Source organism: Mycena indigotica, assembly GCF_014461135.1.
Source record: "Mycena indigotica strain 171206Taipei chromosome Unknown Mind.scaff0012, whole genome shotgun sequence".
Classification (NCBI taxonomy): Eukaryota; Fungi; Basidiomycota; class Agaricomycetes; order Agaricales; family Mycenaceae; genus Mycena; species Mycena indigotica.
In genome coordinates this window covers 886,544-914,415 of record NW_023503011.1, presented here as the reverse complement: position 1 = coordinate 914,415, position 27,872 = coordinate 886,544, and the positions used below count along the sequence as shown (strand labels likewise).

The following is a 27,872-nucleotide window of genomic DNA, read 5'->3' as shown; positions in this document are numbered from 1 at the left end:
AATCAGTCTCTGAAACAATCAAAAACTTCTGTGTCATGAGGCTGACAATTTTTACATTTGGTTGGCACTTTTTCAAAACCTTCCCAATGATCATCTATTCTGATTGTGTAATCATCAAAGGTGAAGACGGAACATGCGCCGGCGGCTGTTTATTGCAAATGGGTTAACAAGCTTGCAGAAAATTATGGAGACAAAATTTTTCAAGTATGAATTATTATTATGCCAAGTGCGGTATTACTGTAAGCAATCTTGCATTCACGAGCGCACGCGGTCAGGGCCTGCCTGCAGGCCATCAACTCGGCGGCACGGTGCCCTGGCGCGCAAACGAGTCCGCCAACAGCGCCCGGACATCCCGCACCGCGTCCCTGTTCGGGCCAAAGAAGCCGTCCGCCTGTACGTCGCCCCAATGGAACGAGTGGAACGAGTCCACCTCGTACCCCGCGGCCCACAGGTCGCGCACGTACGTCGTGTTGAACGGCGGGTCGTTCTTCCACCAGTGGTCGACCCACACGATCTCCTCGTCCGCGGGGAGGATCAGGTGCAGCGTCGTCGGCAGTGCCTACTAAACCGTTAGCAAAACGAGGCGGGAGGAAAGCAGCTTACGATCTCGAGGAAGCAGTCTGTGCGCAAGAAAGTCCCCAGGACATCGAGGAAGTCCGCGCGGAGGTGGCCGGGGATGTACATCGTGTCCGCCGACCCGCCGATGACGCGGTGCTCGCTGCCCGTCAGGCCCGCCAGCCGGTCGCGCATGTGCTGCGGCTGCGAGTAGAAGAACCTGAGGCACGCGCCGAGCCCGACGTACTTCTCCCTAAGGTAGTTGAATTTAAAACCAAATCAGTGAAGACAAAGACTCACCCCCACCACCACTCCCACGCCCCTCCCCAGCTCCTTGCATTCTTCTCATAGCGGCCATACGCCGTCTTGTACGCGTCCGACACCTGTGCCGGCGGCGGCCGCTTCAGCACAACTTGCTCATCCCTTTTCATGTCCGCCGTCCCCTGCGGGGTCTGTGCCGGATTGGGCACAAACCGCGTCGCAAACGGACTGTGGTACCACAGCCGGTCCTGTGGGAACTGCATCAGGCGCGGGATGTTTAGCAGCGCGTCGAACGGCGCCCAGAGGTACCCGCCGTAGCACGGGTGGTCCTTGACGGCCGTGTAGAACATATGGTGGGCCTAAAGCGTCAGCATCGTTCAATAGCAACCAGGGAGAGCGGCACACCATACGCCCGCCGAGCTTCGGCCACCCGACGTCCAGGTCCTCGTGCGACATGTACGAGTCCAGCGCAACGTCGTACGAGTGCGTGAACCCACGGTCCTCGCGGCTCGCCGGGCCGATGAACAGCAACTGGGCACGTGTCAGTCCCAGTCCTTTCTTTCTACGTCGACTCACGTTCGGGAAATACGCCGAATAGGCTTCGCGGTAGCCGTCCAGATTAATGTCGTACCGCGCGTGGCTGAAGAACACCACCACCAGCACATCGTCGAACGCATGGAAGTCCGGGCGGTCCCCCGGCCCGTCAAACACGGACGTCAGCGGCAGCGGCCGGCGGACACACGTGCGCGTGTCGTTCCACGCCCGCTCGGTCGTGTTGTACGCCGCGCTGTGCTGGTGGGGCAGCACGACCCGCGTCGTATGCTCCCGGACCCAGTTCTCGTGGTTCCAGATGTACGACTCGGTAGAATGGGGAATGGGCGTCAGGCCGTGCGACACGATGGCAGCCAGCAGAGGGACGAATGTGCTCGCGAGCAAGACCACATTGAGCCGTGATACTGACTTGCGAGGGTTACTGCTGTGGGGACTCGACGCATCGGCCAGGTAAGCAAGCCCAGTATACAGCGCCAGCCCCGCCGCGAGCATCTGCACATTGGTGAAGGAGATTGTCGTGGGGAATGCGAGGCGGGAAAGCGGGATGTTGAGGGAGGTCGAAAGCAGCGAAACAGCCCAGAAAGTGAAGGGCGACGATTCTTAAGCAGTTCGGCAATGATTCCAGGAAGACAGACTGGGCACTCACGATGGACAATGGCAAGACCGAGGAGGTCCTCGACGATGTACATTCCCAGGCCGAAAAAGGCGGCCACCCAGTCGCGGGGCAGCGAGCGGGGCGGGAAGAATCGTGTTTTGGCGGGACAGGCGAAGACGCCGATGAATGCAGCGACGGTGGTGCTGAGGAAGATGAACCGGTTAACGCGGTGGAAATCGGCATTGACGGTGTATAGCTGTTGGAGTTAGCGATTCTCCAGCACAATGGGAAGGTGCATACCGCAAACGGCATGAGAGAAAAGAGCGAGGAGACGGCTGCGCTGGTGAGGAGCAGTGAGTATGCTGCGTGTGGGTATTGGGGCACTTTGGTGACGCGATAGAGCAGACATAGAGCGACAATCTGAGAGTTATGAGCGTGAATTTCGGCGGAAGAGCTATCACGCACCTGCAAGAGCGCGCTCGTTATGTGTGTCAACGGGGTTCCCTTTCGCAAAAGCACGAATTGGTGGAGGATGACGAATAGGATAGGCAGCGCGTCTACAATGTCCAGCGTGACTTGATTGGAGTACGCCGCGCGGGCTTGCAGCTGGTCCAATCAGTAAACCGAGAAAAAAGAAAGCAGCAGACGCACCAGAAGGTGGTGGACGAAGAACACCCCGCCAACCAGCGCCCCGACAACCCACTTCTGCTTCCTACCCCACACACTTTCCACTGCCGTCGCCTCTTCTTCTCCGCGCGCCTGCAGCACCAGGGGCTCCTGCTCCGCGTGCTTTACCCTCCGCTTGTCAACCCACTTTTCCTGCACATATAACCACCCGACGGTCGCCGCAAGCTTGATGAGCTCGAGCCCGAAATGGACCTCGAAGGGCGGGTCATGTCTGCTGGGGTGCGCTGGGTCCTTGAAGCCCGCCTTTAGACACCCATGGGCGATTTTGAGAAGCACAAATGCGGTCTGCGGACGGGTCAGCCCCAGAAGAAAAGAAAGCTACAACTCACTAGCAGCGCGGGTGAAGTGCCGTGCAGCGTGCGCGACGTGAATAGGGCCCAGAGACGGGCACCAACCATGGCGGCTGCGGAGAAGTGATAGAGAATTGAATGGGCTGGGAAATTTCGTCATGGGCGCACATTAAGCGACCGCCGTGACGCCCGAGCGCCCGCTTTGATCACATCTGACCTTGTGTCTTGGCCAGGCTTGCCAGGTAGCAAGTAGATACTAGAAAGTGACTTTGGCGCTTGGCGATGTGGTCAAGAGCAAGTCGACAACGATGCAAGTCACATCAAGATTCAACATGATATCACACTCGCATTCAAAATATAAGTACGGTTTTAACTTTTTTTTTCTTTGGGAAGAAAAAAACTTCAAGTTGTGTTAGTAGCATAGCCCAAGGAAGGCCTGCGCAATCATTAACCATTGAAGCAGGTCAGGATATTTGTAGGTAACTATAATCTATGTCACGGTCATCATAAAAATTTAACTGAGTCAGACGGTTCATCTCCCACGAAGCGCATCAGCGCGCTTCTTCCTCAACACTGCAGTAAAGTTGTCCTCCCGCCTGTAGCGTCGCCGGGTAATGACATTACATGTGTCGCCCAGCGGCTCACACTCGGCCGGCTGGCCCGTCGCCGGGCTCTGGTCAAGCTGGTGAAAACTGTCAGCACGAGTGATGACGACAGAAGGGGGCCGAACGGACCGCGTAGAGACAAGTGCGCATCGCACCGTCAGTTGGGCGGTAATAATAACACTCGAACCCTCCGTAATCCGTATATATCTGCGCAGTGAGCCTTATCCCCGGGCCGGCCAGCGTGGCACAGCGCACGCCGCAATCGCCCGCCGTCTCCGGCCGGGCGCTGAGCGCGGAGCACACGTTGGCGTTGTACGATGTCGGCGTGCCGTCGCTCTGCATGCGTATCAGCCGAGATGCCGGTTGATCACGATGATGATGGGACGTACCAGGCGGAACTGGCAGGTGAATCCGCTGCCGTCTACAGCGGTGTTCACGCAGTTGAGCACGCCGTTGACAGGGTCGAAGACGCTGCTGTACTGCACGCTGGGGCTGTCGGCCTGCGGGCAGAAGTACGGCGGGCGGTAGTACTCGACCGGCACCGGGGAGCTGACAGGCTCGGCAGGGTCACGAATCTGGACGCGCGCGGGAGTCGGCAGGGCGGCGCGCGCAAGCGTCGAGAGGCACAGCGCGAGGAGCGCTGGTCGTAGGAGGTGGGACATGGGCAAGGGGGAAGGGGGAAGGGAATGCAAAAATCCGCCCTTGCCTGTAATAAAAGGGCGCCAAGCACTCCCTGTCAAGCACCGCGAGCAGAGAGGAGGCGTTTGAGGAGCAGTTGAATGGCGATAGCAATGGCAGTCCGAATGCTTGACACTTTGGCGACGTTGCAGACGTCAAATCAGTGGCGTCGTCGAAGCGGCATAGGACAGGGGACTCCAAGAATAATAGATTATACAACTTGAAGAGGCATTCGTCCGTTATGGTTAGCGCAATAAGATACGTCTATCTCCAGTATTTTCGAGGGGTGTATTCTCAATTCCAGTCAACGCTCAAACTCTTCCCATTCGAATTCACCCATCTCCACTGGCATCGCTTGTCCGGGTAACGGATACTCCGCAAATATACTCGGCGTCCCCCGCCCGCTGCCCGCGCCGGTCGCAAACCGATGCCAGCCCCACTCTGGCGGCACCGTGCGCGTGCGTAGGCCGGTCTCCATGAGGCTGTTTTCTCCCGTCGGCCGAAAGTGCTACGGGACCCTTAGCGCTGCATTGAAGGTGGAGTCCAGACGTACCAAGTAGCTCGACGGAACCGCGGTGCGTGTTTCAAGCTCGCCCTGTGTGGGCTTTGGGGCGAGGCCGAGCATGAGGCGGCTCGTGAGGGTCGCAGTCAAACTACAGAATGCGAGATGAGAACACAGTCCTGCTTTACGATAGCGTGGATACGCACGCCTCGACGAGGGGAGCGATGAAATTGCGGCCATGCGCCCGAGCCTGAACGGAAGACGAATGAGCCGGGGCGTTACGTGGAAGAGAATTGATCGGACAGAGGGGATTTGGAAGAAGACGGCTTCCATCGCCATGATGCCGAATATCAGTCTGCGAAGCGATAAGTTTAACAAGGTCTCTAGAGATTCGGAATTGAGTTCACAGTAGGGCCCGTATCTCTGGGGCGTTGATGAGTGCCGTTAAGATACATATAATCTCCCATTCGGGACGCACCTTCTCCGATGAGATGTTGCACAAATATGGAGCGAGGCTGCCCGAGAGAGGAGTGGAACCAGAGGTAATAAAGGAAGGCGAACGTAGAGAGGGCATCAAACATGCTCCGAAGTACCGGGGAGAACAACACTGGATATAATGAGCTGTCAGTCTACACAATAATAAAACACGAACTGACCGATTCTGGAAACCATCAGTTTTTATGGATGCCGCGATGGAGGGACGCACCTTGCCACCGGCGCCGGATTCAGCATTCGGCAATGAGGGAATACGGAGGGATCAGAGAAGGCGATGTCCATGATGGGAGCGAGAAGGCCGACCAAAAAGAGGGCGACGGCGATGTATCTGCTAAGCAAGATCCATATTCGGCGGGTGAGGAAGTCTCTCGGATCTTAGTTAAATCCAATGAAACAGGGAGAAGATACGCACAAGCATAGCACGCTTGGAAAATGAATTCAAAGCTTGAAAGCGCTGCATCCCACCGTTGGCAACTGTCGGCATCAGATTGCGGTGTAAGTTTCTAGCAGTCCACGAAATTGGGCGAAATCGTTCACCTCTGAAGAATGTTAGCTTTGGAGGTCGAACAGGCACTGCTCGAACCTTGGCATTCCAATTCCTTGTGACGACACGCAAAACCACACATACGTGGTAGCATATTGGAATGTACCGCAGCACCACGAACGACACAAGTGCGTGTATTGAGAACTGCGAGCGTTTGAAGAGCGCGTAGAAGTGCCATTCCGCGTGTAAAGTGAGCACGCAGTCGTAGAGGTACAGGACTGTCGTGTCACGCAACAGTCAGCCAGGTCATTAGCACTAACTGGAACGCACCTGCAGCGGAGATGAGCACCCTTTCCGCCCAGAAGACGCTCGAGCTGTGGAGGCATTAGAAACCCTCATGGATGGTGCACAGTCTCACCTATCGCCTCCCATGGCCTTGGGGCGGAAAGAGGGCGGGTGCGTACAGCAGCTGTGGCTTATATTGCCACGGAAGCGGCGGAGCTGTGAGGAGAAGCGCTATCAGACGGCATGGGGCCGCTCGATGTCGAAGCAACGTTGTGGTCGGTGTTAAGATGATGACGTGTGACAATTCCCACGGAACACTTCTTCCGTCTCACCACATCGGACCCTTCGGTTTCTGGCGCCGATGGAGAGGAATGCGCAGCAGATCTCGAGCAGAATAGCCTGGCGTCGAACAAGCTACTTCGGGGCGGTTTGGGCGAAGGTTAAACTAGTCTAGTTCAGCCACAGCTCACTGGGTTGTTTTTAATAGGCGTAATTGTCCTCGGACTCTCTCTCTCGCTGAGCTATTCAGTCACTCAGCTCGCCAAACCGCCATGCACGTGTGCTCGTTCTTCGCTCGAGTGTTGCAACTGGGTCGGAACTGGGGCACGATGGCGCGAAGAACATCGGCCAAGCCCTTCCTCACTCAGATCCTGTCTTCCTCGAATCTCTCTCGCATCAAGCCACTTAAAATGACGTTGGCAAATGAAAGGGATTGGTACCCGCCATGCCGGCGTTCTCCCACCAACGACTGTCGGCCTTCTGGGCGGCGTTTATCATACTCCCCGGAGTCGTCTTCGAGAAGCCGCCGACTCGGACAGTGATAGTCATGTTCCCCCGTCTCTCCCAATTGGGCCAGTCGATATCCCCCTACCTTCGACTGTCTCGGACCACACCTTCAGCCTGGACCAGGGCTCTTGGCCATGAGACGCGAAAATCCACGGAGGTTTTTTCCTGTGCAAATTCATCCCGCCCATGGCACCGGAAAACTGCTTCTATTTCTCATATACTTATATATGCCGGACCCTGTTCAAGTTCTTGCCAGCTAAGTCCATAGAATGAAAAGTCAAAGTAATTGTTCACAACTGTGCTGTTTCTTGAGGGGTTCTCAAGATTTTGATCCCTGGGCATAGAATGATTATGATGTATCAAAAATATTATTGTGCCATCTTGTCACCAAATTTGACTTGAAATTGTTGTCAGATAACTTATAAGCAAATTTTACAGGCTGGGGGATTCTTGGTTTGATTTGATGACAGCTCATGGATGATGGTAGAGTCTAGACGGAAAATACTTAAAATTATCTACCTCTTTTATAACATGATTGTAAGGGCAACCCAGGAGGCCTGGGATCAAGCTCCTACTAGCAGGATCTAAAGAGAAGAAACTCTAAGGGTCTGCCTGCTAGGTAGCTGACTATATACTGCTTGTCCGTGGCTGCCGCTGTAGCCTGTCAGGCACAGAAGGCCTGGGCGGCATTGCAGGCAAGGTCCCAGGGCAACTGTTGGGAGGGCATTAACGGATTGGGGATTGTGCAGGCAAGATGGAGGGCCGGGCCAGGAACCAGAATCAGAATCGTCTCCGAGGGGCCAAAAGGGAGGTTCCCCTGACAATGATTATTTCGCTACGGCTCTTACGAGTTCAGGGTTATACCTGAAGGTCTTACCAATGCTTCTGCTGCGTTTCAAAGATTTCTTAATAGTCTTTTCTCCGACTTACTGGATGTTACAGTTATCGTCTATCTTGACGACATCCTAGTCTATTCAGACGACAAGTCGAAGCATGTCGAGCATGATTGGCACAAGTTACTGCTGATCGCAGAGTTTGCACTCAATAATGCTCCCTAACGCTTCTACTGGCATATCACCCTTCTTCGCGAACAAAGGCTATGATCCCTCTATTATGATTCATCCAGAGCGTGATGTGGCTAATGTTTATGCTAAGGACTACGTCGTCGATCTCCAAGAGCTGCACGAGTTCCTCAAGGAACAGATCAAGTATGCTCAGGAGCAGTACAAAGAGACTGCAGATCGGAAACGCATTCCGGATCCGTCTCCGGCTATTGGTGACGAAGTCTTTATCTCGACCAAGTACATCAAGACCAAGCGTCCGACTCTAAAGTTCTCGGAAACACACTTTGGTCCCTTCGAGGTCATCGGAAAGCCCAGTGCTGCGTCCTATCAAGTCCGTCTCCCGAAATCTCTTTCTCAAGTTCATTCCGTTTTTCACGTTTCCCAAATCGAAATCCACACACCCAACAAGTTCCCTGGTCGCGAAGAGCCACCACCTGCGGCAATTGAAGTCGATGGAGAAGAACACTTCGAAATCAAACAAATTGTTGACTCCAAGATTGATCACCGTTTCAAGGGTCCGGCTCGACTCCGCTACCTGGTCGAATGGCTTGGTTACGAGAACACTGATGCAGTTGGGTTGGTGCACTTGACTTGGAAGCTGAAGAGTATATTGAATCCTTCCATCGTCAATACCCCAATAAGCCTAAGCTGGATTAACGTCACTCAACTTACTCTCACTCCGTCCCGGATTTTTGAGATAAGGAAATTAAAATTCTATTTTCATTATAGTTCTAATCGTGTTTCTTGTTTCCGTCTCCAAGGTGTCTCCGACCCTTCTACTCTGCTCTTCCCTTCCCTTTGTCGACCTTCGCCGGGGGCTCCTCGTCCACATCCATCGCGTCATCCTCTTCGACTTCTTCCTTCCCCTCTTCGTACGGCTTGCCCTCTGCGTCCCCCGATTCCGAGTCTTCCCTGTCCCGAGTCCGACACCGTTGGCCTTCCGCCTAGCTAAACATGTCCCAGTGATCCAGGGTTTTCTCGATACCCTGCACATGTTCGGCCACCCCCCTGCGGCATGGTTGCCGAGTTGATTCCGCCAACGTTGTGGCAAATCTCGCCACCCAGGTTCTGTAACCCCATGATCACTTGGCCGAGTTGCCAGTGATCTTGGTCTTGGCGCTCCAGCCGGTCAGCCAGCATCACGGAAAGCGCTGTGTTACCGACTCCACCCTCTCCCCGCTCATGCTCGCCTTCAGCTCTGCAAGCTCTTTCGACAGCCACAGGAGGTGCTGCCCTTGCTCGTTCGCCAGCTGGGTGAGCATAACCTCCTTCTCCTTGCTTTTCTTGAGCTCGGAGCAGCTCCGCTCGAGCACCTCGTGCTGGTCCTTGGTTAAGCCAGCCTTGCTATGTTGAAGGTTAGTTCGGAGTCACTCCGTTGGCGGTACCACGCACCCTTTTGGTCTTACGACCCATTTCGTCTTCGGAACCTTTCCGGGCCAGTCGCACCCCATCTTGATCTTTGCGCACGGAGCGCAGGAGACGCTATTGTTGAGCGTTTGGTCGACGCAGGTTTTGCCTCCAGCAACGCATCTAAAGCAAGCTACAAATCGGTTAGTACGGATCCGTAAGCTCCGCAACGGAGCACTCACGAACGGCTCATTCTGCCATGGTGATGGTGGGAGGGAAGGAGTTGGGTCCGACATCATGAAAGCCCACGATCCGACACTCCCCGACAAACTTTTGATCATCATCTCCGTCTCCGCCAATTCATTTGCTGCGCCATGCTGCGGCCCTGCCACTATTCGATTTAAACTTCCACAGGGTTCTCCATCGAATCTTCTAGGCTCTCGCAGGCCTCGTACCTAAGAGGGGAATACTGTCATATCCGTGCATCCGTCAAGAGCCGCGGCCCGCGGGCCGGTCACGGTCCGCCGGGTTCCGGCCCGATCCAATCCGGTCGCTCCGGTGACCTTGTACTCTGTATGTCTTTCGCCTTGTTACTTATACCTCCGTATGTCCTTATGCTTGTTACTTTCCATATGCACTCCGTACCTTGTACTTACTTATGGTCTTCCCTTTCTACTTACTCGTAGTATTTAAGCAGCTACGGTACTTTAGCTTGATTATAAACGTTACTTGCACTCCTCCTCTGTGCGGAACGACTCCAACTACTCTCCTCTCTTCTCTTGTCCTTCAACCGGACTTCCCTCCACTCACAGACCTTGTCCGCTCCGACTCCGCTCCGGTCCGGTTGGTCTTGTGTTCATTCATGTCAGGCAGCTACTGGCTTGGTAGCTATAGTAGAAACCCCCTCTGTTCTGCACGGCACTTGACACCACGTGGTACTGGCCTTGGGTTTGCGCCATACGCACGGGGTACCGGCCTTGACACTTGGCGCACGTTTCTGCCAAAACAGGTCAGGTTTATAATTCAAAAGCAATTTTATGTACTCACTTTCAACCTCTACGTCGTCTTCTGCAACGGACCCATCAGTCTGGGCCTTGTCGGTGTTCTTGGCGTCTGCGGGTTCTTCCGCCTTCTTGGGTTCTTCGGTGACAACAGCCGAATCGGGCTCCACGTGCGAATCAATGTGCCTCGTGACTCGGCGGCCAACTCGGGTGTTGGCCTCCACTTCCTCGGCATGCGTCAGCGGTGTGAGTCCGTGTTCGTGGCGAGCCCTGACCCGCTCTCTGGCCAACTTGGCCTGGGCCCTACGCTGTTCCTCCTTTGTCTTGGCCTTCTGCTGTTTCTCTTTGGCCTTATGCTCGGCCATTTCTGCCTCTTTGCGCTTGGCCTCGGCCTCGTCATCCTGCCCCTCGGGTATCACCTGCTGCTGCTCGGCTCGGCTTCGATGGTACTCAGCCGCCATTTCGAGGACTTGGTCTTCATCGGTGGGAACCCACTGCAACGGCGCCACCGCAGACCCGTGCTCTGACAAATCTTCATCAATCGTCTCATTGTCAATCGTCTCGTTGTCAACCGGGTTGTTGGGATCGTACAACTCCGACCGACCACCCGGTGACGGTGCCCTCGAAGCCATCGCTGCCAACTGAGCACCCAGCGTCTCCGCTCTGCGCTCCACCTCCTCCAACTCCCTCTGCACCTCTACGCGGTGGTTATGACCAGACAGTAGGGCGTCAGCCAAGGGGTCTCTATCCGTCCCACCGACCCATCCACCCACCCTCTCCGTCTCCGACAACTCTTCAACCCGTGCCACCTCGGTTTTGAAGAGGTTCTTGGCCTTCTTCGGGTTCTTGAGGTTTTGGCATTTAGGCGACATGGTGGGAAGTGGTAAAGATAGCGAGATTGATGTCAATTTTCTTGTTACCCCTTTCCTTTTCCGTCCTTCTTGCTATTATCAAGTTCTCCCCAGCTTCCTCGGTGATCTTGATTTTTGAAAAGATAATGTCATATTATTAACCCTAATTTATCATAAATAAGTGTGATTTATCATATATAATGGCAATTTGCTTATTTCTAATATACTGTACCAATTCCTTCAGTTTGCCAAGATAATGGCATCAATTTCCATGATTTGCACCAGAAACCAGAAAAATTGAGAAGAATTAATAGCAGGATTATTGAAAAATGGGTGTGACCTGTGACACCTAAATTGAATGGATTAGTGCAGTATTAGGTACACTTTGGTGCTGTCCCTGATTTTCATCTTTTGTAGGATATTTGGTATATTTCTTTGCTGCAAATCATAGTCACAAAATTGTCAGCTCATATTGGCTTTGAGTCAAGTCTAATCTGATAATTTGATATATATCCCAATTTCTTACAAATCCATTCTATTTTCCTAGAGTTTTATTTGTTATCTTTCTAAGTTGTTAAAATATACATTTTCTTGTTCAGTTGAGCAAGACTTATATGTTAAACAATATACTCTTCACATACTACTGTACTATTTTACTTAATTTGCAGGCCATTTTTGGCATGATATTGCATCCAGAAATTTGAACTTTTATCAGTTCCTTATTAGTTCTTGGCATGAAAGGCGCAGGAAAATGTGCAAAATTACTACTTGTGGACACGAGTCACATGACATTCAACTTCCACCTTGGAATGGGATGCTCCAACCCATTCTGACCATCGCCTATGGCCTTCTTCGCCCGCACAATCACTAATCTGTCAAGACCCTCTCAATGATCCCCTTGGGATAGAGCCTGCGATGCTGCTCAGGCCGTCTGTGCTCTATGTTGGCAGTTATGGACAACTAGTATATAGTTGGTGCCCTAGTAGTCGGACCCTTGGAGTTTCTTCTCTTTGGATCCTCCCCTGCTAGGCTTTCATCGGAGCCTCTGGGTTGCCATGGTCATAATTTCTAAAGTTGGGGCTGTTCTCATAATATGCTTCCTATACTGTACTATTTCAATCAATTAGTCCTGTCACGGTCACAGTGACTTTTTTGACTGAAAACTTTCTGCCTGTCACAGGTCACAGTGAATTTCTTTGGTCTCAAACCATCCCAAAATGGTAATTTTTGGAAAGTTGCAGAACTTCCATATAAGGCAGGAGGTCACACCAAATTCAGCCCTTGGCTGAATTGCACATTTCTGCCACATATGTCACAGGTCACAGGCCCGCAGAATTGAATGAAATAGTACAGTATGCTTGTTCCATCCCTTCTGGAGGTGCATGCTCTCTGTTGTCACATGCTATGTGTCCCAGGCTCTCAGTACAATCTTAGTAGCCCAGCATCAGCACCTGAGAGGATGGGTCAGGTCTTATCTATGACAGAAACCCAAGTCTTGCCAGCTGGATGATGTCAGTGACTGCCATCACCAACACCGAGTGTTAAGAACCTTCTTTGCCATTCCATTAACTTAGCTCATTCACTCAGAATAACTAACAAGATTAATATTTGGCCTACTGGTCAAGGGTCTTACTTAAACGTGAGAAAGGGTCTAATGATCACATTTGTCACAAGTCTCAAAACTTATTTAATCCTTATTGAGCTATTTCATCAATGGGATTGATGGCATTAACATATCTAATCAATGTGGAATAATTTGTTGATCCACATCAGTAATTTTGATGGCTGTATAGACATGTATTATAATAATTTGGCATGCAGAAGCATTTATTCACTAATTTAAGCTGTTTAAGAACAAAACTAGAGAGATGACTGTTGGATATGTCTGAGTATGGATCTGCAGGGGTTTTCTTATAGATAAAGCAACAGATCAACTTGTCTTCGTATTTTGAATGGTACAGATATATCCTATGGTCGTCTCAAGATTCTTCCTCTATATTAATACCACCTTGAGTTAGTAGATAAATGTGGTATTTATCTAACATAATCTAACAGTTCTACTCTGGTTTCTGATTTAGAAATTTTCTTGTCATTCATCTACCAGCTTCTATATAAAAAAAATATCCACATCGGTACTCGTCATAGTGTCTTTATTGCTACAACGGCCCATCAGCTAACCCAAGATCATGATCACTTAAGTAATCATCGTCATCATCATTGCCTCGTCCCCCTGTCAGCTTCAGTAAGTTATCCAGCACCCCCAAATAGGCTCGGAGTTCCTGTGCGTCCGCCATCTGTGCCATCTTCGTGCGCGCCGTCGTGTCGTCCTCCACGCCAAGCAGGTGGAACGCTGCGCGGGCGTAATCGGGGCCCCAGCTGCCGAGACACTTCGGGATGAACCAGTTGAGCAGCGAGAGCGCGTCTGTGCTGATGGCATGGATGCGCGGGAGCCACACCGGGTTCGAGCCCAAATCCACCGCGCGCCGCCAACTGATGCAGGTTTCGGGCAGCCGGCACTTCCGCAGCATCGGGCCGGCGCACTCCCGGAGGAACAGGCTCTCGTTCTCGACGTGCGGTAGCCGGGCAGCGGGGTTGTGGAACACGCAGTCTCGGAAATAATCGGTGATGTTCAGTATCTCCAGGCGAGGGAGGTGTTCGAGGAGCGGGCCAAGGGCCTTTAAGAACCTGTTGAACTGTCGAGGAACCGGGGTCTCAGCAGGGAGGGGTGGACGGAGAGAAAACACACCTTTTTCTGGTAGCGCATATGGGACCGATCGCACTCGCGCCCTTTTACGATACGGAGTTCCAGGAGGTCCCGCCAGCGAGCGTCGAAGGTGCCGTTCTTGAGTTGGAAGAGTTGGAGATAGGCTGAACGCCAGTCGTGGACAGACAAGTCAAAAAAAGAGAGATAGCCCGCTCTGTGGAAGAATGATCACCAAAGGCAGTAGCTTGCACTACGCCTGTGTGCCAAGAGATGATGACTTCCAAGGCCGCCAACCTTGGGGGAACATGTATCAGATTGCCGAGTACAGCGATGGGGCCCCGAAAAGCAAGGAAGTTGTGGGTGGTAGGCAGTAGCCCAAGCAAGGAATCTTTGCTGGTCTTGTGGATTATGAGATAGAATTCGCGGACGGAGGGGTGCTGAGCGAGGAGTGCGAGTGCGTGGGGATTGCTATACGAGTCGGGGATGGCGAGGTAGTCTAGCGAAGGGAAACTAGCGTTAATTGCGAGAAGCCTTTCTGCTAACGATGACGCAGACGAAATTGAGGTGGAAAGTTCGCGTAGTTTCCCACAGGTCGCGAGGGTGGTGGCCAATGCCAAGATAGCGGCTTCATCGAGGACGATGCCCTCTGGAAGCGTGCTAAATAGTAAGAAATCAGCTTGAAAGAACAGAAATGGGCGGTTGGCACGCACAGGACGAAGGACCTAATGAGCCCGGCATACTTCGGCTTGGCCTGCATCGTGCGGAGCCACCGTTTTAATCCCTTCCGGGAGTCGAGCTCGACAGTGCGATAAATGATGGGGAGACAGATCTTCCAAAGGCGGTGACTGGTGCGAGCGAGGCGTGTGAGCCTACGCTGGCTGTCCACGGCCTGGGCAATGGCGCCAAGCAGTTCAACGGGGAGCTCAACAAGGAGAGTCATAATGATGCGGAGCGTTTGACGGGTGCAGATCCAAGGGCACACTCATTATATATGTGCCAGAACCGACAGAGCTTTGTCCGTTCGGAGGGCCTGAGATCGGTGGACAATGCGTCGACACTCGGACCCGGAGTTTACCGGCTTCAAGTTGGCTAGCCCTGCCCGGAAGACCTGAGCCCTTCGCGAGTGTTAGATTTAGAGAACGCACTACCGGGGTCCCATAGTACAGGCGTGTACCCTGGTCCAGCCACGGATGGACGGCCAGCGAGAACATGACCGTTCGGAAGAAGAGGATGAGTCATACTAAGCTGATGTGATTTGGATCAAGCGATGCCGGCAATCAGATTTGGAATCACAGGCAAGTTCGGCCATTGACATGGTGGATATACTTACTGTAGCATTTTATTCAATTCGGCGCTCGAAATTGGTGTGACATCGGCGCCGAAATGAAATTTTCAGCGTCCGGCGGCTCCAAGTGTGACCGCCGAAAATTTTGGGCAGATTACGGCGCGGCCCGCAGGCCTGCGCCACCCAAAAATAGTAAATCAGCTGAGGGAATTCAGCATCTGGGCTGTCGAGTGTGACCGGCGAAAAAAATTCGGCATTTTAAGGCCGGTGTGACGCGTGACCGCCGAATTGAATAAAATGCTACAGTACTGGAAATGAACTCTTTGATACATGGTTGTGTCTTTTAGCTGAATGTCATACAACGTTTCTGAGAAAGTTTCAGATGATAAGCACCACTTGTCACTTGTGTGTTTTCTGATTCCCTTTGGACTTTCTGTCTCTTTTAGTCCTTAAGCTTGCATGGCACTGGACATATGTTTTCAATTCCTTATGACCTGAATGAATGTTATTTGTTTCACAACACCCAATCTACCTTCTGCACCTCATTAAACTATGCTACTCTACAGTCCATGCTCGAGAAAACTACCTACGTAACTACTCATAAACGCAAATATGTACAACAAAAAGTCCGAACTGAAGCACCGTCCGACTAATACCGGCCCGCCTCCGAGGACGCGGACACCGACATCGAGCCGCGCCACCCACGTGCACTCGACCGTGAACTGCGGCTGCGCACCTCCCCCACGCCGACCCCGTCCTCGTCGTCCTCCCCGAGCACGTGCCCCTCCTCGTGCGGCGGTGACCTCAGCCCTGCGCGGAACGCCTGCGCCATGATCGCCGCGTCTGCGCTTGAAAACGGCTTCGCGTGGTGCCCCGAGCCGCTGACGCTGGCCGTGTGCGTGCTGTCGGGCGAGGTCGTGCGCTGCGGGCCGGACCGGAGGACCACGGGCGGTTCCGGGTCGGACATTTGCCGCGCGAGGACCCCCGGCGCTGGGGCTGCGATGGGCACGGGCAACGGGGCAACGACCGGCTTCTCCTCGGGATCCGGGCCGGGGAGCGGCGAGCGCATACGCGCCAGGCCACGCTCGCGCTCTTTGCGCCGCAGGCGGTATATGGCAAAGAGCATGCCGGCAACGATGAGCCCGACGGCGACGATCCCGACCACGATGATGACGATGGTATAGCGTGGGAACTGGGATGTCGACCCGCTGTGCTGCAAACCGCCCGCGGGGGTCACGGACGGCGAGCCTGAAGGTGCAGAGGTCATCGTTTGTTGTTGCTGTTGAGAGGCGAGAGAGGCGGAGCGCGAGGCGGATGCGCGGGAGGATATGATGGAGTCAGCGAAGGTGGTTTGGACGGCCGAGAAGGTTGTTTGTGGGGGTATGGTGCCGTCGTCAAGGCTTTCGCCGGCACGGGCGATGACCCAGTAGAACGGGTAGCTGATATTAGTCCCCGCCCAGTTTCCGCCACGGTCGCCCCACCAGGTGTCATTGACCTGGGCAGTTACGGCGCCTGCTCGCCCGCGAGGGTTGGTGATGTCGCGCATAACGAAGATTTGGGCGAGGGAGTCTCCGTGAAAGAGGTAGATGTCGACTTTGTTCGACTGGGTGAAGCCTGGCGTCCGGGAGTTCCCTGTGAATTGTGGTGTTAAGAGCGTGGAGTAGAGAGCAAGGGATAGGAAGCGCACAGACGAAGGTCGCCCACTGGTGCTGCGGTATCGACACGTCCGCGGTCGGGAAGCACGACAGCACCTCGTTTCCTGAGGCATTCTCGCACCGTGCCTTTGCGCTGTCTACCTCATCCGTTAGCGGTCTATGTAAGAAGAAAAGGCGCGGATGACGCACCGACAACGCTCTGGTCAGCGATGACCTGCCGCTTCCGCCTCCTCCTCTTTCCCTCGTCAAGCTCTTCACCTTGGCCTTGCCCTTCCCCTTCTAATCGTTTTCGTTTGCTACTCGCTGGCTCTGTCTGCGCAGGCCACACGGGCCCCGGCGGCGTCGGCATCTCCTCTGCCCGTCCTCTTAGGCGCAGCGGGGGTTTGGTGGAGCAGGGAGTGGAGCAAGAGTGCCAAGCAGACCCGGTCACACGTCCCCGTCTGCTGCTGTGTTGGCACGGTCTTCTCTTCTCCTCGGGAGCCGCGATGCAAGCAAATTCGCGATCTCTGTCCGGCCTGCCGCGGGTAACTTTAACGATAGTAAGCTGCGCAGTTTGCGGTCTCACCTCGCCGCGTATGCTACCAGGGTAGGTGCTCCTGCTGTTGCGTACCCTGCGCTCCCGGTGGCTGCAGGGTGTGTATGGCTCGCAGGGAGCGATAAGACACGGGCGTCGAGAGAGAGGGAAGAGAGGGAAAAAACCTTGACAGCGTAGAATGAAAAATGCTACGTCACCGCACGTCACCACTCGGCGCCCATCTGCCGTGCCACCTGCGTGCCACGGCACGTCTCCCACGTCTCGCCCACGCCACATGGCTCGTGCCGGGAGCTGTAGTCCTAAATGAAAAGGCACCGCGATGGCTCGCGATATGACCCCTGATAATAGGTGGGGAACCCTTATATCATCCGGAGAAAAACCACCTCATCTGGCCGGCCTGCCCATGTTACGCGGTCCGGAGAAGACTGCCGCAGGCGGAGCCAAATTAGGGATCCGGATATGAATGGACCCAAAACCGGCTCAGAATAGGTGTCAAAACCACCCGAGCGCGGCTTGGTTGCCGACCAAATTTTGGCCTCGACTTGGCATTTGGGCGCAACTATGCGGTATTGGGCGAAAATTTGATTTTAAACCGGGTTTTCGGCAAATTTCGGCCCGGATACGCCATATTAAGCGTCCGGAGAAAAATTGGGTCCAAAGCCAAGCCACATGTGGTATCCGGAGAAGAACCGGCCGCGGAGCGTTCGGAGAAAAACGGCCAATGCCATATATGGGTCCCCCACCCATTATCAGGGGTCCTCTCGTGATAGGACTTATACTTTATCAGAGTATATGAATGGCACCACACAGTGAGTTTTTACTTATGAGTACTTAACTATATGTGGTCTTTGCAAGTTGTTTGCAAGGTCTTTACCAACCATGCACTAAATGTCACGGATAAGACCCGGCCCGTCCTCTCCGGCGCTGGTGTCAGGCCGGGCCCGTAACATGCAGCACGTGACGACGGGGAACATGTGCCCCAGTAGGAGGAAGGCACACGTGGGAAGCACGTGACCGAGAACGACACGTCAAGCCATTGCCGAGCCTAACTCGACACCAGGGGACTGGGGAGGAGTGCTAGGAGGTTAGGAGTAGTGCCTGGCCCGCAAGGGATGTATGATCATCCCCTCTGCGGCCAGGAATGGGGGCGAGGAGGAGCAGGGGAGGCCAGGGTGTCCGATCACCCCTTTGTGGGCCCGCGTATATAAGGCGCGATAGCGTACCATGTACTCTATCGCTTAGATCGTCTGAAGAACTACCTTACTCCGTGCAAGGAGGTGCCATCGACTCATCGGGCCCGACACGACCTGATTCGAACCCTCGACCACCGACAACGACAAGGGATCGAGTTAACGGGCCCTTTCGGTTTCGATCTACCCCGCTCGCCATACTTGCAGGCCGACGATCCATCTGTTCTGTTCGGGCGCGCGTTCTTAGGAGAGGTCCTTGCACGGCCCGACCCGCAGTCTGACACTAAAACACTCTTTTTTTCCTTCTTACTGTGCCCAATTTTAATCAGTTTGTCAGTCACACACATTTGGACCCAAACCTGCCTTAAAAAAGCAATTTTCGACTGGATCCGGTGCCTGCCTACATTCCCTTACAGGAACATCAGTGTATTTGCGCTGTATTGGTCAAACTCTGGGTTCCAGAAACCTTTAGCTTTGTTATTTAAATAAACCTTTTATTCTGGCCCTGGTTGATAAGATAAGACAAGGAGGAGATAAGATGGACGATAAGATGATGATTGGATCATCAGATGTCGATGTTGATGTTGATTGACAGCGTGGAGTTGGACATGAGGCAGACAGCACGTAAAGGCATGGCTACAGTATGATGTCATTGCCTCTCGTATTAGGCATGGTAAACACATGGTAGTAGTGTATATAAGTAGAGTAGATTTCGTCTTGTACCCCAGTCTTCAAATTGCATCATCTTTATGATATCTTTTCATGGTGCTTCTTGCTTGCCTTCACTGGCCAACTGGCATCCTCTGAATTGGTGTTGTTTGTGACAGTATTGTAGCCTTAAGGACAGAATAGAATGCATGTCTGAGGGCAGTTTTAGGTCTTACCACTGCTGCCAACAACAACTACGACCTTGATTTAAATCAAGATACACTTATATTATTTGATCCTACAACCTGAGAACACTGACCAACATTGATTTGCTTTAATTTTACAGGACATTGACATGCTAGATTGATGTGAGGACATGAAGGATGGGGGAAAGATAGGGAAAGTATGCTCAGATGTGCTTCCCTTTATGGAATGCTACCTGGATGGAGCAACCCATATTGGAGTTGTTTATGCCATTTATAGTGTGGCAACTGATGCTCTTCACACTAATTGTTCCACCCTCAATGATGGAGACAATAAAGGGAACAGGTAATGTATCTACTTTCAACAATAACATACCAGCTGTGACTGTGACTGTGACCACTGTTTTGGGTTAGGATCAGTTTGGAGTAGGTTGTTGTTGTGGGGATGTTTAGCCACAAGAGGCATGTTCTGTATGTCATCTCTGTCCTATACTACATCAATAACTCTGGGGCTAGTCTCGGATACCCAGACATTCTTTCTGCAATCCTAAATTGCTGCTATCAATGCTTTATCTATATTGGGTTATTTCAAGTGATCTAAATATGATTTGAAGGAATTTTATTAATTGATAATTATGAATCATTTACATACTGTAGAACTCAGATAATATATGACACTAGTGTGTGACATCTACAGGTGTGATATATCTCCCAAAATAGAATTTCTTGCAGTTCAATAGCAATATTATCAGAGAATGTCACACATTGTCACAAAATCAAAGTCATGTATTTTGACTACATAAACAACTTTCATTGAGTAACCTATAGTGCAAGCTCAATGCATATGGTAGCACTACCCTATCCCTAGCCTGGTGGGCCTCTACCTCCTTAGCTACTTGGGCCAAAATCATGAATCAAATACCAGGAGGAAGGGCCTCAAAGGTACTATTGATTGATAAGATTTTTTGATTATTATTATATGATATGATTACCATATGGATGATTCAGTTATTAAGCAGAGATTATTTAGTATTTTAAAAAATGCAAGGTGGCTGACTTGTAAGTTCGGTGACTAGTTCTAGTGTGTATCCTCCTCAGTCCTAGTGAATATGGTACCAAGAATACATCATATTTACTTATTAATGGCTTTTGATTGCCATCATCTTTGAAAGATGAGCACAGATCTCCAGCTAGCCATGGGGGATAAAGCTGGGAGGGAGTTCATTTGAAAGATATACCATCCTACTATCCTTGAGCTTCATCTGCTATGTTTTGTGTCACCATTACCTTGATTTATTCACTGTCAAGCATGCCTGAATTTGAAGTTGAGTAGTGTTTGGCTGATATCTTGAGACTGGATGCATAGAATCTCACGATTCAAGTTGATATGATACCATAGGATGGTTTACCACCCCCCCCCCACCTATTTGTGACCACACAGCCGCTGGAAGGGTCAGTTAATTCTCTGAGAGCTTGGGTGCCATATATTTTAGGATGGAGATAAGCTACAAGGGTAAGGGCACCATTTTCTGGGAGGTGCATGATACCCCCCCACCTGTAGATGCACTCAGATTAATAAGATTCACAAAGGTCATACTATGGTGAACTTATCATTTTTGGGACAGATAACACTGATAATGGTTCTATAAGAGATCTACAATAGCTATAAGGTTAATTAAAGTGCTGAACAGGTTTATTTAAAGGTTCCTACAATCCTACACTCATGTATTAGATCATGCTCGAAATTAATTTCTGACCAGTTGTAATAGCGAAGACTCTCTCTTATGCTCTATAGGTACCTACCCTCTCTTTAGCTACCTTCTGTAACACATGCCAGAACCACAATAGATTATAGTATGGGGTCCTACTAGACATCCACATATCCTCATACATGCCTTTAAATGTTCAGTTATCAGTCTATAGACCCCACCATTCATGCAAACTAGTTCTGCACCTAACTCATCTTGGAATGTTCACTCCATTTCATCCTCTGAGAATATATAGGGATAAATCAAAGTATGTAGGTAGATGTATACACCTCATTTGCTAAGTTTTACATAGTTGATCTATAATCAACTTGCAGATTATAGCTGTATTGCCAATATGATGTGCAGTGCTATTCATCATTATAATGGGGAATAAAAGGATTTTCCATGTATATAATGTAGTGTGGGACATTTAATCTCATAGGGGGACCCTTCCTTATGCTTCCTACCCTTATACCATTGAGAATCCCTTACTTACAAGGGAGTTATTGGAAGATTGGTGTCATAGGATATATGTCATATATAGAGGTAGATAGGATACCTAAAATTATGAGGAGCTCCCATATCTATAACGAACATCTATTAAATTAGACTGCAACTTGAATCATACTTATCCATGAATTCCTTAGCAAGATATCAAGGGATCATTGTGCCTCATCAAATTTGAAACATAAAAACTGGAGAAACGCAGTATAATATCATGATGTCACCATATACAACTATAAACACATCAGTGCATCTTAAGCTTAAATAACCGGCTACCTACTAATATGACAATCTTCTGGATTCAGACAGAAATGGTAAAGGTATTGCAGCATCAATATATATGATGAATCATTATATAATGATATAGGTCTACCAATAACAGTTTATCATCAAGGAAATTGATCTTATCACTCAGGTACCTTAAATAGTGCTTTAATCACCTATGTAAGTTGTCTACTTGATCAGATATTCCTGTATCAGGTATAGATCAGCTAATGATTGGCTTGTGCCAATACAATTATTCAGCTGGGACTATAAGTCACTCAATAAAATTTGTTTATATGCTCAAAATGCACAACTTTGGTTTGTGACAATCTGTGACACTCTCTCTGACAATTGTACAGTCTTAAGAGAATCCTTCATTATCACTCATTGTATATGATAGCTTTTTTATAACATGATCATATCTAGCTGCCTGATTCTTATAGAAAATAATAAATAATTATCAACTGACAAAATTTTCCTTTTTAGGTATTTTGTCACACTTGTCATACTATGTGACATTGTGACTGAAGCACTAGGATCTGGCCTTCTCATATAATATACTTTAAAGTTTTCACTTATTCACAAACTGATTTAAGTTTGTGCTAATGGACCATCAAGAATGAGAATGATTGTCACGACTCTGTAACACCGATGGCTCTCACGTCAAACCGGATGTGTCGGGACGGCTTCTTTTCTGCCAATAAACTTAAAGCTAACAGTACATAGCAGTATGCTAGGTAGATAAAATATATATAGTCTGTCTTGAAGACAGGGTTAAAACCTGTGCTATCTACATCTGATTCCCAGTCTATAGGAAGTCCAAGCCTGATGATAAATTGTAAGTTCTAGAAAATTGTGATTTTTTTTTGGAAAATTAGTAAACAAGTGGGCTCAAAAAACCTCATTTGACTCAGTCTATAATCAGTTTGTGTGTCAGGGGATGAGGGTCCAGGTGCCTAGTTGATACCAAAGCCGGGGGAACAGCCCCACGGCCAACTACTTAAGTACAGGGCTATCTGCGCACGGACCAGTCACGTGATCAGTCACAGCTGTCACATCACATGCTCCCCTTACATTGTGCTACACCGCTTGTCAGCTTACCTTCAATTATATATGACTAGTAGACAAAGTGTGACTATCATCACCATGTATCTCATACTTGCTAATTTAGGAAACTAGCTTAGACAGCCATAAATTATTGCAGTATTACTATCCCATTTTAATCAACTGTCTGTGTTACGCATTACAGGTGGTCGCGGTGCAGACACCTGTGGCCTCCATTACACATTCAGGCCCGGATTCCAATCAAAAACAGCCTTAAAAAGGCAATTTTTCGTTGGAGTTGCCTTTTATGGTAATCCGGACACCTTGTCCAGCGGACAGCTTGTGTTATGTGTTACATGCCCTGGACAGTTGATCGAAATGGGACAGTAGCAGCGTAGAAGGGACTTAGTGCTGAAGAACTTGAGAACTTAGAGATGTTGCAGAATTATTGGGGTATTTATTACAGCGTGGGGCATTTAAAGTCATCCCTTCATATTAAAATATGCAGCCCACTGGGCCGTTCATTCTAACATGAAAGGATAAGTGGAATTGGTAGGTGATGAATACAAATGAAGCTGACCTAGCAGGGGAGGAGAAGAAACTCTAACTCTGGAAGCGCATGAGCTGTCGTGAGCTGCCAAGTCGGCAAGGTCACTTGAGATCGCGGGGGAGTGACACCTGGTGTGACTCAAGCCTGTCGCTACCTTTTCCTTTCTTTCTTCGTCATCCTTTGCTTGTCGTTGTTAGCCATGGTGAAAGAGCAGTGTAATTGGGCTGCAGACCCCTGGGACACACAACGGGCCATTGAATTCCTCCATACTATGGCGCCAGAGTTCAGACAATGTGGGAACCCGGACAAGAAGGCCTTCAGCAAATGTGCAGAGCATTTGGGCCACCACAGCAGGGAATTCTGAAGACTGCAAGCTCCATATGTGGCGTAATGTGCATGTCCTGCTTCCCCTGAACAAATTTTTGCTCACTTTTGTTGCAGTGGAAGCAGCTCTACCATGTGCTGCTCGAGATTATCCAGGGCATGTTTCCAGGCGCATCGGGATGGTCCTACTCTCATGATGGCAGGTTTGGTGTGATGGCAGAGAGCCAGGATGCTTGGGAGACCTTCATTGCTGCAAATCCCTGCTTGCGGCCATTCGCAAACTCAGGGTGGTCTCATTTCCATCTCATGAGTGAAATCACGGACGCCACGTCTTCAATGCTGCCAACCCTTGTACCCCTGCCAATGCAACCAATACCAGTGCCCAGCCTGCTGTATCAACACATGCTCCTCTTGCTAGCCGTGTCAGTGCTTCGGGCCATGATACTGATGCCGCCCGGCTTCTTCTCAGCCTCTCGCAGGAGGGTACCCAGCTGCCACCTCAGAACCATGATGACAACAGCGCTCTCTCTCCATCCTTCAACTGGAGTGATCTGAGCTTCGACTTTTCGCAATCTGATAGCTATGACTATGACTCGTTGCAGTCGCAACTGCTTACCGACTGGTCACAGAGCGACTATGGCCAGTCACAGGACAGCAACAAGTCGCAGTTGGACAACTTGGATCAACACCAGCAGCAGGGAGCTTTTGCTCCACCACCTTCCCCTGTTATCTCCCAACCACCCGCTCCAGTGGCTGTAGCTGCTGCTCCTGCCACTACCCCAGCATGGTCTCGCAAGTGTGCCCTTGAACATGACAGCAACACTCCTTAGAGCTCCTCTAAGCATTGTGCCATGGGTGCCGATGCAATGTTAGGTCTTGTGTCATTGGTGAACAAGATCAATGATACAATGTGCTTCTGCTTTGCACCACCCAAGTCACCAACAAAGACCGAGGAGGCAGCACGAAAGTTTGTTGAAGTAATCGGGTTGGCAAACCCGAGTCATCGCCGAGTGATGACGTCAGCGCTGGGCCATGCTCCGGCGCCATCACCGACGCGCAGCATCGGGCACTTTCTCCAAGGTTCCATTGACTCAGGTTAGAGAATTTACTAGAAAGAACTATACAGTATAAATAGTTGATTAGTTTACTGTAATAAACATCGAACATTAGTCTTGTTTCTTCAACAAAGTTTGCGAAGGAGGATCGGGACAAAGGCCTTATCACAGCTGAGGAGCGAGCGCAGCTCAACCTTATCTTTGCAGAACATTGCTCAGCAGCAGAGGCATATGCTGAGGAAGCAGATGGTGAGGATCGTGTTGTCCTGGCAGGTCTTCTTATTCAAAAGCATGGTCATCTTTGATCTTTTTAATCACGCTTGTTACTTGTCATTTGTTTGCATACTGTACTTGGCTGTTTAATACCTAATCTACTGGTTCAATAGTTAGATCTACATCCAGAAGCTCTTATTGCATCTCAAGTGCCCGTTCTCGTAGAATCTCCTGATAGTCCTCCCACATTGCAGCTGCTATACCATCCCGAGTATTTTCTGCTCATTATTTCTCCACTGCCCCAATACACTCTGATGTTGAGAGAAGACCAAAGTCTATGATGGGCACACAGCGAACGGTACCTGGGAACATATCTTCGGCCTGCTCATCAACAATCCACCAGTCAAGATCTGTTGGATCGTGGTCCATGATGAAGTTGTGCACTGCACACAATGCTGGGGGGATCCTAGCCTGTTTCTCCATCTTGAAGTGTGGTGCACATTGCAAAATACGCCAGCGATTTTTGATGACTCCAAAAATTTGTTCGACTACATTTCGAGCTGAGACATGACGGAGATTATAGAGTTCTTTGGCAGTCATAGGTCTGTTTTAAATAAGTGTCTGGTCTAAAAAATGATGAAAACTTACCGTCTGTTGCCACGTGCCCATTCTGCAAGATGATATCATACAAGACGGTAAGGAACAAGGAGCGCATCATGGATCCCAAAGCCAGCATCTGCAAGATACCTCTTTCCTGCTGGAATGTAAGCATGCTCGGCTATACATTGTTGCATCTGCAGCACAACCATCCCAACCCCCAGTGAAGTAGAGAAATCACATGTCGAAAAAGACTGCTGCAAGGCAATTTTGGGAGACACCGCCTTTGTGATTGCATGCACTATGTATATCCTCTGCTGATGGTATACATGCAATGTGGGTACCATCAATTGCACCAAGGACATCCTTGAGGTAGGGCCACCATTTTGGATTTGTTCGGATTGCGGCTGGTGGAGGAGCATCGGGATTGGGGAGTCATACAAAAGCAGTATAAAAATCTTGGCCTGAAAGAATACCCAGTATTTTGTGAAAGTGCCTGGAAAATACTTGAGCGGTGTTTGATTAATATAGTTTTGATTTACTGTGGCTGGACATAGACCATCACCCCAAGAAGAATGTACTGCAAGAGGGCCATGATCGTGGCAAGTTGCCACGATCATGGCCCTGTTGCCACTGGCAACAGCCCATCGGACGCGCAGTGGGTGAGATGGCGGTGGGGGAGGCATTATAGTGAGATGCCAGTGTTATCATAATCACGATCTACTTAATTGATATTACTCAAGCGACCTTGCCGACTTGGCAGCTCACAACAGCTCACGACAGCTCACACGCTCCCGGAGTGGCTCTAAGGGTCTGCCTGCTAGGTATAGACTGAAGTTGTCCGTAGCTGCTGCTGTCGGGCACAGAAGGCTTAGGCAGCATCACTGGCCAGGTCCCAGGGTGACTGTCTGGTGGGCATTGACACAGCTGTGATGGGGCGGGCTTGAGCGGGGGTCGGACCGGAATCAGAATTGGACCAGAATTGGAATCGTCTCCGGGGGGCTGAAAGGGAGGTTACCTGACATTGCCCCCCCCCTTTTTTTTTTTTTTTTTGAATGTGGTGTGTTGATGTATAGACCGGAAAGGGATATTGTCAAAGGTTGCAGAGGCAATGTGCCATGGTTGGCCGGGTACTTACAATAGAACTCCGCAACTTTCTTCAGGGCAAAGACACAGTCGAAGCAGACCCACTGGTGATGCGATTTGTCGTAGCCTTTCCACCTGACAAAGTAATTCAGCCATTTAGCATCCAAGATTTCATCTACTTCCCATTCCAAGTCCGGGACTTGTCCCCTGACAATATGACTGTTGAAAAGAAATCTTGAAATGGTCTAGGTTAGCCTTACACGTTTGTTAATAATTTGCTTGGAACTTAATAGATTTACCGCAAAACAAAACTAAATAAGTACAGTCTGAGCATTGGTGTTTAAGCGAACCAGCTGATATCACCCTCTACCCTGCGAGGGCCGAAAGCAAGGTCATTGTCACGGTGTTGATACCGTATTAATACAGTTTTCCCTCCGCTAGTATTTGAACAGTAGATCCGACATCCCCGTTTGTCTGTACTTCTTGAGCATGACCATATTGATCTTTGTACCTCCAGCTTGCAGCTGCTCCAAGTCCGCGCGCACGTCCGCGGGTATGTCGGTTCTCGACAGCTCCGACACGAATGTCATGTCAAACTTGTGGACACGCATGCCGACGCGGGCACGCGCGGCAAGCATGTCGGCCACGGCGCGGTATGGCGGCGGAACAAAGGCGTCGGTGGCGATAGCGACATGTGCCAGCTGCGGCAGGACGCATTGACCGAGGTCTGCGCCGCCGAGCATGGCGAGCATCTCGCCGACACGTGAGCACGTGTATTCCAGCGACTGGAGGGCGGGTGTGACGGCGAAGAGGGTGTGCAGATCAGACGACGGGAGTTCCGCGTTCATCTTCAGGCGAGTCAGGGAACAGCCGGAGCGCTCTATGAACGCAATGACACGGCCCAGCGTCTCGCTGCCGTATCCGATGATGAGCCGCAGGTCCTGGAGCCGGGGGGTATCTAGAGCCGGAAGGATTTCGTGTGCGCTGTTCTGGTAGAGGTCAAGCGTTCGCAGAGCCTCATGGCGGACTATAGTGCCAGTAGGGAAGCTCGGATCATCACGGAGCCGCTGGGGAGATGCTGCGAGCACGAACTCGGTGATGTTCGGCGCAGCGCGGAGGATGCCCAGCGCATGGCTCGCGTTGAACCCAGGACCAGCGACAAGGCGCGTCAGCTGTGCCCACTGGACTCCAGAATTGTCGAGATCAAGCCGGAGCTGGCCGGCCAAGAT

At 50.8% G+C, this 27,872-nt stretch overlaps 4 protein-coding genes across 4 annotated transcripts; all 4 read right to left on the bottom strand.

Annotated features, from left to right (window-relative positions):
* Nucleotides 1-292: 292 nt before the first annotated feature.
* Nucleotides 293-3,048, bottom strand: MIND_01231400 (uncharacterized protein; the record flags this gene model as incomplete). Its single annotated transcript, XM_037368812.1, has 10 exons — nt 293-559; nt 604-808; nt 856-1,175; nt 1,222-1,347; nt 1,393-1,967; nt 2,015-2,219; nt 2,264-2,383; nt 2,429-2,569; nt 2,615-2,935; nt 2,980-3,048. The coding sequence occupies 10 exons, from the start codon at nt 3,046-3,048 to the stop codon at nt 293-295; spliced, it is 2,349 nt and encodes a 782-aa protein (XP_037214780.1).
* Nucleotides 3,049-4,527: 1,479 nt separating this feature from the next.
* MIND_01231300 (uncharacterized protein) lies at nt 4,528-5,704 on the bottom strand (the record flags this gene model as incomplete). Its single annotated transcript, XM_037368811.1, has 10 exons — nt 4,528-4,731; nt 4,777-4,876; nt 4,932-4,975; nt 5,029-5,080; nt 5,133-5,148; nt 5,204-5,346; nt 5,378-5,386; nt 5,432-5,585; nt 5,633-5,644; nt 5,686-5,704. 10 exons carry the CDS (start codon nt 5,702-5,704, stop codon nt 4,528-4,530), a joined length of 753 nt encoding a protein of 250 aa, XP_037214779.1.
* Nucleotides 5,705-5,753: 49 nt separating this feature from the next.
* On the bottom strand, nt 5,754-6,136 carry MIND_01231200 (uncharacterized protein; the record flags this gene model as incomplete). Its single annotated transcript, XM_037368810.1, has 4 exons — nt 5,754-5,759; nt 5,804-5,982; nt 6,035-6,078; nt 6,123-6,136. 4 exons carry the CDS (start codon nt 6,134-6,136, stop codon nt 5,754-5,756), a joined length of 243 nt encoding a protein of 80 aa, XP_037214778.1.
* Nucleotides 6,137-15,676: 9,540 nt separating this feature from the next.
* On the bottom strand, nt 15,677-17,402 carry MIND_01231100 (NAD(P)-binding protein; the record flags this gene model as incomplete). The annotated part of the gene is made up of 3 exons (XM_037368809.1): nt 16,872-17,402; nt 16,715-16,819; nt 15,677-16,659 (listed from the first exon to the last, which is right to left on the bottom strand). Exons 1-3 carry the CDS (start codon nt 17,029-17,031, stop codon nt 15,677-15,679), a joined length of 1,248 nt encoding a protein of 415 aa, XP_037214777.1. The 5' UTR covers nt 17,032-17,402.
* Nucleotides 17,403-27,872: the final 10,470 nt, after the last annotated feature.